The sequence below is a fragment of the Anguilla rostrata genome, chromosome 14 (genome assembly GCF_018555375.3).
Source record: "Anguilla rostrata isolate EN2019 chromosome 14, ASM1855537v3, whole genome shotgun sequence".
In the NCBI taxonomy this organism is placed as follows: Eukaryota; Metazoa; Chordata; class Actinopteri; order Anguilliformes; family Anguillidae; genus Anguilla; species Anguilla rostrata.
This window is the reverse complement of record NC_057946.1, coordinates 32,876,311-32,891,277: the sequence shown is the minus strand read 5'-3', so window position 1 is coordinate 32,891,277 and position 14,967 is coordinate 32,876,311. Positions and strand designations below refer to the sequence as shown.

At 48.5% G+C, this 14,967-nt stretch overlaps 1 protein-coding gene across 6 annotated transcripts in view; it reads right to left on the bottom strand.

Moving 5' to 3' along the window:
• LOC135239196 (3',5'-cyclic-AMP phosphodiesterase 4D-like) overlaps nt 1-14,967 on the bottom strand; it is a 308,165-nt gene that overhangs the window by 97,418 nt on the left and 195,780 nt on the right. Inside the window, exon 1 of one of the 6 annotated variants that reach the window (XM_064307713.1) lies at nt 1,281-3,180. The exons of the other annotated variants lie outside the window; for them this stretch is intronic. Coding sequence (XP_064163783.1) covers nt 1,281-1,366 — 86 coding nt within the window. The 5' untranslated portion in view covers nt 1,367-3,180. Of the gene's footprint in view, nt 1-1,280; nt 3,181-14,967 lie in introns of those variants that run through there. 6 annotated transcript variants of the gene reach the window in all.

Below are 14,967 nucleotides of genomic sequence, written 5' to 3'. Positions count from 1 at the left end.
AAAGGAAACACAAAACTAGGCAACACATTTCGACCTCACCAGTCTCCAGCAGGGCCCGTATACATATATAGAGATCATTTCATTCATGTCCTCAGTATGATTGTATGTTTTACTAGAAAAATCGCTGCAGGAATGCATTACAATCATAACAGAAAGAGTTGAAGTATTTCGAAAATGTGCCAAGCACGAGATTGCCTTTCTGACTCACTACTGAAGACCAAGCAAATCAAGATCCGCCCCCCTGCCCTCTTCCAACTCTCCCACCATGCTGGCATGACATCACAACTACACATGTAAACTAAGGAGTGCAACACTCTAACCCTAACCCAGAAATACCCCTGTGAAGCCTCCATGCCACCACACACTGTAGCTCCTCCTGATGTGATTGGCTGCTAGCTCTAAGGGCGTGGTCCTGCCATTGGCACTGCTCCTGTGCCCTCTCTCCTTCCGAGCCCCGGACTTATTTACCACATGCCATCTTGTCTGCCTGCTTGATTTAACGTTACGATCACAGCATCAATGTGTCCCAGAGCCAGCACAGAGCCAGTACTGAGCCAGCACAGAGCCAGCAGTGCCAGCAGAGAACTAACACAGAGCCAGCACTGAGCCAGCACAGAGCCAGCACTGATTCAGCACAGAGCCAGCACAGAGCCAGCACAGAGCCAGTACTGAGTCAGCACAGAGCTAGCACAGAGCCAGTACTGAGTCAGCACAGAGTCAGCACAGAGTCAGCACAGAGGCCTCAACTGGAGGATCTATCACCTGGCTGGGCCTGACCCATAAACGACTACAGCCGCATCCAACAGGTCATGGGTGAAATGTACACTCTCACAAATTATACACACAGGTACACAAACACACATACAAGCGCATGCACGTACACACACACACACACACACACACACTCGGCCCTCTGTCTAACGCCTGTCCCATGCAGCAGGGATCAGCGGGGCGTTCAGCCCCGTGCCCCACTCACACACACACACACACGTACTTACTCACACACACGCATGCACACACACACACACACACGCACGTACTTACTCGCACACACGCATGCACACACTCACACACACACACACACACACTCGCACACACACTCGCACACACACACGCGCACACACACACACACACTCACACACACACATTCACATACACGCACGCACGCACTTACTCGCGCACACACACGCACACACACACGCTCGGCCCTCTGTCCTAACGCCTGCCCCACGCAGCGGGGATCGGCCGGGCGTCCGTTGGTCCCCGAGCCCCGCACTCACCATATCCAGGAGTGCCTCCTGAAGGGGAAGTTGTTGACGTGCATCATCTTCTTTTCCCGTCCCATGTGCGCGCGGCCGGGCTTCATTAGCGCTGAGGCTGCGTCCGCTGCCGCCGTCACTCAGGGAAACAAGCGGCGCCGTGCGGGGGGTCCGCAGGTCCGGGGGGGCTCTGTCATCCCCCTCCCACTGGAGCCACGTGAGCGCAAGCACATGTGAGCGCGCACCCAGGAGTCCCCCCCCCCCACCTCCCAAATATCCAATGTCAACAAAGCCCAACGAGCAGCTTCTCAGGTCCGTGCACGGAGGCAAACCGATCCCGCTGAGCGGGCGGCGCTCTTGTAAAAAATAAAAATATAAATAATGTTTTTAAAAAAATTTAAAAAAAGAAGACACAGCAAACTCCTGTTGAGAGTCAGAGCCGTAAAGTCGGGGACGCCGTCCGCAGCGAGGAGCCGTCGGGCCCGGGTTCACGCGGGGGTCCCCCGCTCCTGCGCGTCCCCAGGGTTCCTTCTGCCCAGAGCCGGCGGGGTCCGCTGACGCATCCTGGCGCCGAGCTCAGCGTGGCGTTCCGTGCGCGCGGTCCGGAGAGAGGGGCAGAGAGAGCGAGGGAGCGAGCCGGCGACAGGGAGGGGGCTCCAGCCGTCTGCGGGAGAAGAGCACGTCGATTTGGGGGTCCCCCCCGTCCCGGCAGCGCGGCGGGACTGCGGCCACGGCGGGCGGCTGCGAGCGGACTCTTCCTGCCCTCCTCTGAGCACGTGCGGTCATCTGCGTGTCCCGGCGGCGCCTGGTCCGGTCCGAGCCGCCTGGTCAGCCGCGCGGTCGGCACGCCGCGCGTCAGCAGCCAGCTAAGCTAAGCTATTGATCCTCTTAGAGCAGCAGCCCTCCTTAATGCACCGTTCACTCCTCCGGAGAGAGGCAGAGGGAGCGGGAGGGAGGGAGGAATGCGGATCCACTGAGGGGCGGTGGGGGAAAGGGGGGTCGGGGGGTGCTCGAGAAGCTCAATGTCATCTGAGGAGCGCTCCGGAGTCCGGAATGTTTCTGCCGTGTCTTCCCTCCGACACTCCCGTGCTTTTCATTCCTCAGGAACGCCGACCATCGGGAGACCAGTTTGCCCAGCGCCGCAAAAACCTGTATAGCCCGGCTCAGACACGCGGAAGCTCACTCGCACTAACCGGTACTGGAAAAGTCACCCGCAGAAACCGGTACAGCCCAACTGACCCGTACGAACCCGTACAGCTCAATTTCACACGCGCGCGGAAGTTCACCCATACAGCCCAGCACATACACATGGAAGCTCGCTCGCTCGCTCGCACACGTGTGCGTGTTTGTTCAGCACACACAGGGAAGCACACAGGCACTGTCCCTCCCTCTTCCTCCTCCAACAAACACTCACGGAGAGAGTGAGAGAGAGAGAGAGAGAGAGAGAGGGAGAGAGAGAGAGAGCGAGAGCACGACAGAGAGGGAGAGAGAGAGAGAGAGAGAGAGGCACGTGCACCCTGGTTGATCCTTCTTTCCCAGATCGGAGGAGGGATAATCCTGACTGTATCCCGGGAGAGTCACAGCATTCTGGGGACTGTACCCTCTGTCTCCCTCAAATGCACCCCACGCACGCTGGGCAGCGGGGTTCCAGCGGTACCTTCTGCGACACTGCAAAACCGGCTCCGGACTGCGAGAGAGCGCGTCTGCGTGTGTGTGTGTGTGTGTGTGTGTGTGTCTGCCTGCATGTGGGGACTCATTAGGGGGCCTCCTTACACTTTTCACACTCCCTATCAAGCCAGTCTGAAAATTAACTCGTTTTTGCCGTTAATCTTAACTGGCTGACATTTTTACACACTTAAGAGAAGACACAAAGGCAGACAAACATTTCCAGTATGGCAACATTTATGGAATAAAATACACACCACTCCACCCTGGGCGAATTCATCAAAGCAAAAAATGGAGACATTTAGAACGTGAAATGCAAAATTACAACAAGAGAGAGAGAGAGAGAGTTTGTGCGTCCAGTACAATCATGCACAACCTTTGCTCTTTTAAACCAGTGGCATCATGCTGGACAACATGCCTCACATGCATTTCATTTCATGGTGACAAAGCCCCCCCCTTCTCATCGGCCCTTTTGCAACGACAGGACGGCAATCCCCTGAAAGGTCCCCACCAGCGCTGTGCTCATGCCATTTTAGGCTGGAAAGGAAACCGTAACCCGTAAACGAAGCAGACCGGTCTCACACTCTTACGCCCCTCGTTTATGGCTGCTGCATGCTCATTTCCTTCACGGTCCTGGAAGTAATTAAGCTGCTTGAAGGATAATTTCATTTTCCAGGTAATTAAGTGTAAACCTTGTGCCAATCATACAACTGAATAAAAATAATTTAAAAAACCCCACGTGTACACAACAATTAACACAATATTATTGCGTGTTCTGCAATGTTGCACACTGAAAGAAAGATGCAGACGAAGAGAGATGTGAGGAGTGGTCGTGTGATGCTGGGATGTTGTTTTTTTTTTGGTCAGGGTTGAGAAGGTGATGTTCTGCTGATTCCCTCCCCCTCCCCCCCGTCTCTGGCTGGTGAGGCATGCAGTCATGGGAGAACCCCATTTTGGTAAAAACAACAGGCTGCAAATAGCAACAGTAGAGACAGCTGTCCTTCTCTGTTTTATTTTTTTAAAACAATACTTCATGTTTTTTTCTTTTTACAGTAGGACCTGCTTGTTTTTACCGACTGGGCTAAAGTCAAATTGTATGCTCTCTGTTTCAGACAAGGGTAAAGCAAGTGCATTTACATTTTTATTTACCATTATATTATAATTCCATATGAGAAAGATAAAGGCCTGGATTATGAGGTGTGGAAACAACAAAAATTCCTATTAAAAATTATAGATAGATCTGCTAGTGATTTGGCAAAAATCTAAATGATTAAAACTGGCTTGGTTTGATAAATGAAAACACTCCTTTTCCTTGTCCACCACTGCTGCTCTGCCAGCTCTTGGTTTAATGTTTGCACTCCCTTACCATTTATCCCATAGTGTGTGCATTTGGCTTCCTGCCAATCAAAAGGCCACGCCCACTGAATTAGATTGACGCTTTCGGTTCCCTATTGCTGTTCTCCCACAGCCTACAAGCGGCCAATCAGAGTCAATCTACTGACTCTTAAACATGGGTGGCGGCAAGTCAAAACTACAAAGAACCTTGTTGCACAGACATTCTAGTCACAATGTGTATACAGTATCAAACTGTCTGCAGTCGTCCTCCAAAAATAAAATATACAAGCCAGTGGTGCTGAAGTGAACCCTAGACTATGAAAAACAGTTTGGGTGCTGGTAGCTGAGGTTGGGACATATGGTTTTCCTACTTGAGGTTAGCAATCGGGAATGGAAAACTGCAATCAAATTCGGTGGGCGTGGCCTTTCGATTGACAGGAGGCGTAATGCACACGGTAAACGATAAATGGTCAGAACAGTGGTGTGAATGATAAAAGAGGAGGGTTTGCGTTTATCAAATCAAGCTTCTTTTATTCAAATCATTCACATTTTTATTAAATTCACTTACACTATTATCAACTCCATTTTCATCACGTTATTTTTGTTGCTTCCATCCCCGACACTGGATGCGTGTACTGTATTTACCACCATGACGCGTGACACAACGAGCAGGTCATTTGCCATAATTCTGACACTTTGAAAAATTTCTGAATTTCAGAAATGCACGGCGGGACCCTCGCGCGCTCGTTGCAGCCGCCTCGCAGATCGCCGTTCGGCCAGGAAGTGACACGGTGTGTGAGCGCCGTGGCGGGCGGACTGCGGAGAGACCCGCAGCCCTCGGTCAGGAGCCAGTTCCTGTTACTGCCGGCGCAGACCCACGCCCAAGCAGCAGGGCGCACTGCTAATGGAGCTCTCAGCAGCATCGGGACGTCATGCTAAATACCAATCGATACATCCAGCGCCATTGTGGGGAAAGCAAAGGCCTCCCTGGCAACGGCGCTGGAGAAAGGTACGGCTTTTGAAATTATTTTGAAATGCTGAACACAAATCAAATAACATCCACGTTTAGTTTTCACATTACGTTCTCATATTAACATTAGCACGGCCAGAAAAAATGTCATTTTTAACAAGGTGAAATTATGTCATTCCCAAACCAACCAATCTTACGGAGCGAAGAAAGGGTCAGAGCATGTGGGGGATAGAGAACAGACTGGGGCAGACAAACATTGAGCATGGCTATTCATACTGTACACTCCTGAGCACACCTGATTTAAACTGCACACTACCTGAGCACACCTGATTCATACTGTACACTCCTGAGAACACCTGATTTAAACTGCACACTACCTGAGCACACCTGATTCATACTGTACACTCCTGAGCACACCTGATTTAAACTGCACACTACCTGAGCACACCTGATTCATACTGTACACTCCTGAGCACACCTGATTCATACTGTACACTAGCTGAGCACACCTGATTCATATTATACACTACCTGAGCACACCTGATTCATGCTGTACACTACCTGAGCACACCTGATTCATATTATACACTACCTGAGCACACCTGATTTAAACTGCACACTACCTGAGCACACCTGATTCATATTATACACTACCTGAGCACACCTGATTCATACTACACATGACCTGAACACACCTGTTTCAGACTGCACACTACCTCAGCACACCTGATTCATACTGTATACTACCTGAGCACACCTGATTCATTCTATACTGACCTGATGTATGTGAGTGTGTGTGTGGTACAGTGTAAAGCTCGCTCTGTGTGTGTGTGTGGTGCAGTGTAACACTGGGTCTGTGTGTGTGTGGTGCAGTGTAACACTGGCTCTGTGTGTGTGTGTGTGTGTGTGTGTGGTGCAGTGTAACACTGGCTCTGCGTGTGTGTGTGTGTGGTGCAGTGTAACACTGGCTCTGTGTGTGTGAGTGGTGCAGTGTAACACTAGTTCAGTGTGTGAAGGGATTACTAAATAGGCCAGCAAATGTGACAAATGCACTCAACAGAACAGCTGAAGCACATCAACACTGACGTCAGATTCAGAATACTGCCTGTGCATTAATGAGTTAGTAAATGCAACAGGGCCTTTCAGCTTTTGAAGAAATAATTCATTAAGGGTGTGTGTGTGTGTGTGTGCGTGTGTATGCCTGTGTGTGTGTGTGTGCATGTCTGCATAGGGGGGGTGAGTTCAGATGTGTGTTAAAAATTACGCACAATGTTCAATGAAGTTGCATGACTTTGTGCGGTGGGGCCCTAAAGGGTCGAAAGGGTATTAGCAGTACAGCTGGAGGGGAGTCCTGTCATTTCAGAAGCTCTACTGCATATCCAAATCGGTCCACCGCCCAGTCTGTTTTCACCAAAAAAGCCTCAGCAATCCTTTCGTAAATGTGAAAGTAAATCAGTTCCTGATGTCCAATACCCTGTAACAAAGTCTGACTGCTTTCACTGCGCAACTCGACCCAGTGAGTTGAACACGCTGCGTACAGCTTGTGAAGGCTACACAAGAAGAGCGCCTTCAAGTAAACTGATGCTCTTTTAATATTTCTGAGGGTGTTTCTCAACCCTGCTGTACCTCAAGATGACCTCACTGTTCAGCCTGCTCTAATAGAAGAGTACAGTGCATCCCAGCTGAGGTCAGTTCAGGAAATCTATTATTATTTTGTCAAACCCCTTGTGGATAATGCAAGATTCACCAAAGAAATATGTCGTAACAGAGCTCTGTGAAAGTCAGGGGCTTTCAGTCCATTCCATTTTAATACAGTCAGTTCAGGAAATGAGCATTAAGACAGACCATGATGGCTATTTTTCCAGTTTGTCAAGTGGGGCTTCATTTCATTTCCTGAATTTTCAACAGGGATGGGTTGACCCCCCCATCTCCCCCCTCCCCCCCCACCTCCCCCCTCATTGAGGCTCTTTTCCCCGCTGTTGACAGTTGAGTCTGAAGGAGAACAAGCTGTCTTGCCTGTGTCCTGCATCCTCTGTCCCCGCGTGTTGCTGGGGGAGCACTGATAAAGACGCGCTCATTTCCTGCAGGATGAGCGCGCCGCCATATCTGGTCCCCCTCAGCCTTTCGCGGTCAGCACGCCGCCAGCAGTGGCATCTGGAAGGAGAGTCTGCAGCCAGACCTCGCCGATAACGCACCCGTTTCCCCTAGCAACCCCCCTAACAACTGCCCCTAACAACCACCTGCCTGCTGCCCTGCTTCGACGCACGAATCACTGATGCCATCACTTCACCCGGCGTGTCCTGTTCCCCTCCCTCTGAAAATAACGGTCTGTGATTATCCTTTACTTCCTGTCTCTGCCCCCTACTTCCTGTCTTATCTCCCGCTCCAAATTCATCCAGGGTCGTGCATGTATAAAAATAGCGCCGGGTTTTTTGTTTTGTATTTTTTCGTGTGAAACACTCCCGCTAAAGGCCAGCTTCCCCGGGGCAGCTGTCAGAAGAGGTTCCGTGGTTGTGGGGCAACATGAGGAATGTGAAATGTCACCGCTGCGGGCGTGTGGGCGGGGCTGGGCCCAAACGCTGAGAGACTGAGATGAGGGTCAGGACTCCCGTCGGTTTGCCTGCGCTAGACGCTAGCCAGGCAGAGGCATTGCTCTCCTTCAGTCCAGCTGCCCACAGACAGACAAACAGACAGACCTCATACTCCATTATATCTTAATGGGCACAGACAGACAGACCTCATACTCCATTATATCTTCATAGGCACAGACAGACAGACCACATACTCTGTTATATGTTAACAGGCACAGACAGACAGACTGACCTCATACTCAATTATACCGTCATAGGCACAGACAAACAGACCTCATTCTCCATTATATCTTAATGGGCACAGACAGATAGACAGACCACATACACTGTATCTTCATGGGCACAGACAGATAGACAGACCACATACTCCATTATATCTTCATGAGCACAGACAAACAGACCTCATACTCCATTATATCTTCATGAGCACAAGCAGACAGACAGACAGACCACATACTCCTTTATATCTTCCTGCTATCTGTAAAGCCAACAACAGTGCCAAGCAGAGACCTGTGGTACTGATGGGTATGGTTAATTCACTCTTCATCCATATTCCAATTATTAGCCCCTCCCCTACCGGCACTCTGCAAAAACTGTGAAGCTTTACACAAGCATATACTGTATATGGGGCTGCTGGGTGGCTCATCCTGTTAAGGCACTGTTCTAGTGCATGGATGGGCCCCACAGTCTGGTATCTGTTAAGGCACTGTTCTCGTGTGTGGATGGGTCCCATAGTCTGGTTTCTGTTGAGGCACTGTTCTACTGCATGGATTGGCTGGCATCAGATATTTTCCCTCATGAAATATTTCCTCATGGGTCAGGAGTGTATCTGCAGCAGCCCCAGTGGCCCAGACCAGCAGTGGCCTTTGCTTCAAACATTCAATACACCAATAAAAATGCTTTTTTTATATACGGTTACATTTTGGACAGCCAATCAAGAGTCCATGCAGCTGGCCTGCTTGGCAAAGCAAGGACAGCACTCCCAGACATACTGTGCAGTATTCAGCCCTGGTTAAGCATTAGACACAATGCTGAGTGAACCTTTGCCCATGTCTGTTTCAGAAGGAAGAAAACTGACCCGAGTTACTTTCATATTTTACAGGAAAACTGTTCTGAGAAAGGGTGAGAGGAAACCGCTCTAGCTGACGGGCTAATTATTAGCTGTAAAAAACTAATTCCTGGAATACTGCAAGTATATGGCAGTGGATGTTTGTTCTCTGATTGCAGGCAAGAATGAAGAGTACCACCTACACCTTTCTGAGGAATTTAGGGGTGTTGCATCCCTGATGACGCACTACAAACAAACACAACTACACCCTTTACTGTCCAACGAGAGCTTTTTCCCAGCACGCCAAGCCTCTTAACTGTAGCAGTTTAGAGAGAAAGCTAAAGAAAAGGCATTCAAAGCCTTCAGCTCTGCTGAACAGACTTAATGGTATGTACTTATAGTACATTGCTTTGGATAAAAGCGTCTGCCAAATAAATGTAATGTAATGCTTAACTCACATACATGGATCACCAGTTTGGACTGATCAGAAATCATAACAACAGCATTAACTTATATATCAGAGTGTGAAACTAAATTAATTTAAGTGTGGTATAATAATAATAATAATAGCAACAATAATAATAATGGTAACACTTTACAATGAGGTCACATGAGGTCACATTGGCATTAGCTAACATAGTTATTAACTACTAACTGCTGGAAAGGTAATCTATACTATAATCGGTAACTATAATAATAATTACCTGAAGTGACTGAAACTGTTTTTTTATATTTACTTATTGTCTGTGCAGTCTGGCATTGTCAGTACATTTGACAGAGCTACAGTATCTACGAAAGCAGACCTTCCATTCGGCAGACGTCACAGGTGAGGCCTGGAGACTGATTCAAATGAATCAAAAAGACACGCGGAACACATTCTTGTCTTAAACAGACAAATCCCGTCCAAAATTTCCCATTGTATTCCCAGCTGTAGGCGCTGAGAGAACACAATGGAAAGGAGTAATTTTTCATGAGCGCCACGCACAGCTGACGTCTGGGGTTTTTCTCAACGTTGATGCAACACCGTTCTGCAGCCGCACTGCTGCACAGTTGTGCTGGAAACTGCTGGATCAAAGGCACACTGTGCTTTAAACTGGCTCTGGCTTAAAGTGCATTCAATGTATTTCTCCTAATTTATTTAACATTTTAATGACATGGATTTTACAGCCCAAGTTCTTCTGAGGGATGATAATAAAATGTTTGGTACATCCGAGGGGCGGCACGGTGGTGCAGTGCAGTTCTCCCCATGTCCGCATGGGTTTCCTCCGGGTCCTCCGGTTTCCTCCCACAGTCCAAAGACATGCAGGTAGGCTAATTGGAGACTCTAAATTGCGTAGGTACGAGTGTGTGGGTGAATGGTGTGTGTGCCCTGCGATAGATTGGCGGCCTGTCCAGGGAGTATTCCTGTCTCTCGTCCAATGCACGCTGGGATAGGCTCCAGCACCCCCCGCGACCCTGCCCAGGATAAGCAGGTATAGATAATAAATGGGTAGATAGATGGTACATCCAAACAAATGCTCACCCTATGTTACATTTATTTTTCTTAAAGAGTTTCTAAGAGCTCTTTTTTTTCCTTAGGGTTTTGTCTGACCTTTTGTCCAAATTGCTGAAAAACGATTTCATTTCAGAGTAAAACAAAAGGCTGGGAACGGATTCTGAAAACCGAACGGAAAAGGAAAACATTCAGATTGTGCTGCTTTCCTGGCTGCTCTTATTTCTGGAAAGTTCTGTGTCCTTCACACAGAAGGGCCACAGCAGCTCTGGTGTCTACATCGCACACATCGCTCACTGCCATTATTTATGTTGATGTTGGCATTTGGATGGTTTCTGCAAACGTTTGGGGAGGGATGGGCCTCAAAAGTGTCAGATGTTACATATTTTAACAGCATTCCCATGATCTCAAGCAAAGGAATGTTGGGGGGGGTGGATAACATCCAAAATACCCTGAGCGTCTCCATCTAAATCCATCCTTGAGGAGTGCCTTCAAATCAGAGCAGGATGTAAAGTACCAGGATGTGTAGTTGGCTGATGTGTACCTGGTTTGGCTCAGGTATTTGTTCCGACAACACATATGCACTCGCTGTTATAACATTTCCTTGCACTCCTTCGGGTAAAGTTACATTTAATTCAAGTTTAGTTTGTTAGAGTCAGTCTTAATATAACAGAAGTAACTGTGCCATCACACTGCTCACAAGTTCCAAGCGATGCAAAATGTGAAGTGTTTTCTTGTGCCAAAGCACCCAATGTGTTAGGAGGAAGTCTTTGTGGGCTAGAGCACTATAAACCTACAGCTGTTTAATCTTCAAAGAACCCGGTATGTTTCTGGCCAGTGCCCTGCTAGCTAGGACACTAGATGCTGCCGAGAAATGAGAGGAGATGAATTTTCAACAGTTCACGAAGCTCGTGAAGAACAGTTCTTGTGCTGAAATTGTTTTCCAGAGATAGCTTGGAGCTCTGTAGTGAGTGTTGCACACGAGGACAGATGATTTTTTACACGCTATACACTTCAGCACTTCAGTGAGCTTGTGCAGCCTACCACTTTGTGGCAGAGCTGTTGCTGCTGCTGTACATTTCCACTTCACAATAGCAGCACTTACTGTTGACTGGGGCAGCTCTAGCAGGGCAGAAATTTAACAAACGTGTTGGAAAGGAGGCATCCTATGACAGTGTCACTTTGAAAGTCATTGAGCTCTTCAGTACGACCCATCCTACTGCCAATGTTTGTCAATGGAGATTGCATGGCCGTATGCCTGATTTTATGCACCCGTTAGCAATGGGTGTGGCTGAAATAGCCAAAACCACTAATTAGAAGGGGTGTCCTCATACTTTTGGAAATGTAGCACATGTTAATAGACGCAAGTAACAGAAGAGCAGCTCCTCTGACAGTTAGTGACAGCGGTAAAAGGACTGAAGTTTTATGGTCTAAGACACCAGGCCAAGGTTGGGTGTGGTTCATATCCCTGCCCCAGGACCCACCACACCCCCATGGTTCAGTCCTGCCGGAGAATTAGGATTCAAGCTCGCGAGTGTCACTTCCAGAGGATGGAGATGACATGTACATCAGCAACCAGCACATTTCCCCCCCTCAGTGGCTGTCCATCGGCAGTTCTGCCGGCCCGCCATCGGCAACACAGAGCCTGTCCATCAGCACCTCCGCTGGCCCACCGTCGGCAGCACAGAGCCTGTCCATCTGCAGCTTCGCTGGCCCACCGTCGGCAGCACAAAGCCTTCCCACCAGCAGCTCGTTGGCCCACCATTGGTAGCAGAGCCTTCCCATCAGCAGCCCGTTGGCCCGCCATCGGCAACACAGAGCCTGTCCACAAACACGCCTGCTTGCTCCCCCCAAAAACAGATTTTCTGCAGCAGAGCACTGCTCTGGCCAGAGTTGTAGGGATTGCCTTTTTGAAAAGGCGTAAATTTAAAATTCAGTGGAAAATATTTTCTGCATAAGTATAAATGTGCTGTGCATACAACATATTACAACACTTGCTCATTTGCTCTAAGTACGAACCAGATCTGGGTCAAATATGTGTTTGACGTACCTTGAACGAATGAAATTTGATTAGAGATGCCTGAGAAGTATCAACAACATATGTTACTAACCAAAACGTATGAGCAGAAGACTGAAGAATGCATTTTATTATCGGTGAAAATCACTGTTTCTTTTAAAACTGTCAATAATCTGCCAGGGTCATTCTGGTGTTTCAAATAATGATTTTACCCAGGTCTGATTTATACTTTATATTGAAGAGAATACTGACATGCTTTCTGTTATATGCAGCTTATTTTGAAATATATGCTAAAAGCATGTTGTGTATTTTGTATTAATAACATGTATTTTCTATAATGTAATACCCTAAACTGGCAGAATTTACAGTTTCACGTTGACAAGACAAATCCAATAGTCAACACAAAAGGGATTCAGTCTACACAGAGAGGCAAGGAAGCTGCTCCAGGATTTCAGACCAACTCCTGCCATTAATTATTTAATTAAACCAAATTTACATGACCTGACATTTGAGCTAATTTTATTCATAAGCCATGGGTGAGAGCTGAAGACTGTTCTGTGTCCCCATATGACATGTTTTATTGCGGTCTAATCTATGAGTCAACTGCCAAGGGTGTACACAGCAATGGTATATGGTGGACAGAAAAACCTGCACGTACACACACACACCTGCACACACACCTGCAAGCATGTGCACTGGCACATACAGTAGACACACTTGCCATCCAGGAATGGAACTGTCAACCTCAGGTTTACAGTATCCTGTCTAAATAAATAAATAGACTGAGGTTTCACAAACACCATGATGGGCGGGGCTACAGTCAGCTGTCAATCAGTCCCTGACTCCCACTGCTCTCCACAGCCAAACAGGATGACTGCTTCAGATTAGCCAGTGGGCCAACAGGACAAGGAAGCGGCACCCATTTTGTGTTGCCCTGAAACCCCTGCACTCCTTCCTTCTCAGAATTTGGCCTGTTTATGCAGAGGTCCTGTGTGATGTAGACACGAAGAATTACGGCTCACTAAATAGCCCCAGGAGACCTGTGAGCAAACGTAAGGAAAACCACCTCAGCAGGATCCTGGCTGGCTAATGTGTCGCCATATAAATCACTACCAGAACAACATATCCTATGTGCAAATTAGCCGGCCCATTGAAGATTGAACCCTACCTGCTCATTGGCCAACCTATCAATGACCAAATCCTGTATCTCTCTGTTGTCCACGGTCACAATGTGTATTTTATGGCCTGACCTCTGACGTCAACCGTACGTGGCTCAAGGTTGGGGGGTGGGGGGGTGGGGGGGTGGGGGGGCCGTGCAGTGAAGTGCTGGGAGAGCCTGTCATTCTGGGGAGGAGGCAGTTTCCTGAACAGACGAGAGCACTTCCCTCAAGAGCACACGATCCAGGGAAGGAGTCAGATTAGCGGTAATCACCAGCTATCGTTGCTCAATTGGAGAAACCACTCTCTTGTGATGTAGTCTCTCTAAACGGAGTCTCCCATTATCTGAAGTGCAGCATATGAGCCAAAGCGGTGTGATTAGCATTCCAAATCTGGTCTGACCGGTGGAGAAGGATCTACATGGTAAGACAGAGAGCAGGAGGCTGAGGGGGTCGAAGGTCGTCGGCCGTCGTTAGTGGGGTGAAAGGTGGTGACAATTCTTGGGGCCCATAAATTGATGGGGGGACACAGCTAAAAAAAAAAAAAATCCATTTGTTTAATTACAAAAAGGGGCGCCCAGAGCCATATTCTTTCAGGGGGCCCAGAACCCCCAGCTACACTCCTGGTTGGACTAGGCCACAGTGTGACAACGTGACATCACCGCAGAGCAGAGAAGGGCGTCCCGTAAGTCCCGCCTCCTTTGTGACATCAGCCCTCCCGTGCGAGGCCTTCGTGCGAGCGCGGCGGGTGACATCAGCCCGGGCTGGCCGCCACCCAACGCCTCGTTACCGCGCGCCGTGAACAGCGCACTGTGTGAGTGACAGCTCTCTCCCTCACCGCCGGCAACCGGGGCCGGCCCATTCCGTGCGCTGATCAGCTTCAGAGACCCTTTCCCGCAGTTAAACTACCCGGGGCAGTCGGCGCTAGATCAGAATCAGCGGGCCGATGATTGCGGAGCCGTGGCGTGTGGGATGACGCAGGGGGAAGCCCTCCGCGCTCGGGACCGCCTTTCATTCACAGCAACTGGAGCACGAAAACAATGGAGCGCAAACTCACATTTAACCCTCCACAGAGGCGCTCTTAGGCCCACGGGAAACGCACCGCACTCTGTAGGTTTTAACTGTGCTCTCACAACTACGCCTCTGGACTGTATCTGGATCAACTGCGTCTCTGAGACACTTTGACACTTCAGGTGTTGAGAAATTGCTGCAGATAAAATAACAAGGAATTGGTTGGTGGTGAAAATTTAACTTCTTTTAAAACTGAAGAATCTGCATTTTTACTACATCTGCATCTACAGATTTCCTTTTGACTTAACATATATTCATAATTATTATTTTATTTAAATGATTAATATTTTAACGCTAGATTCCAAATAGATTTTAAAAGACCCCTGTGCACATCAGTTAAGAATTGTCTACAAAATATGTTA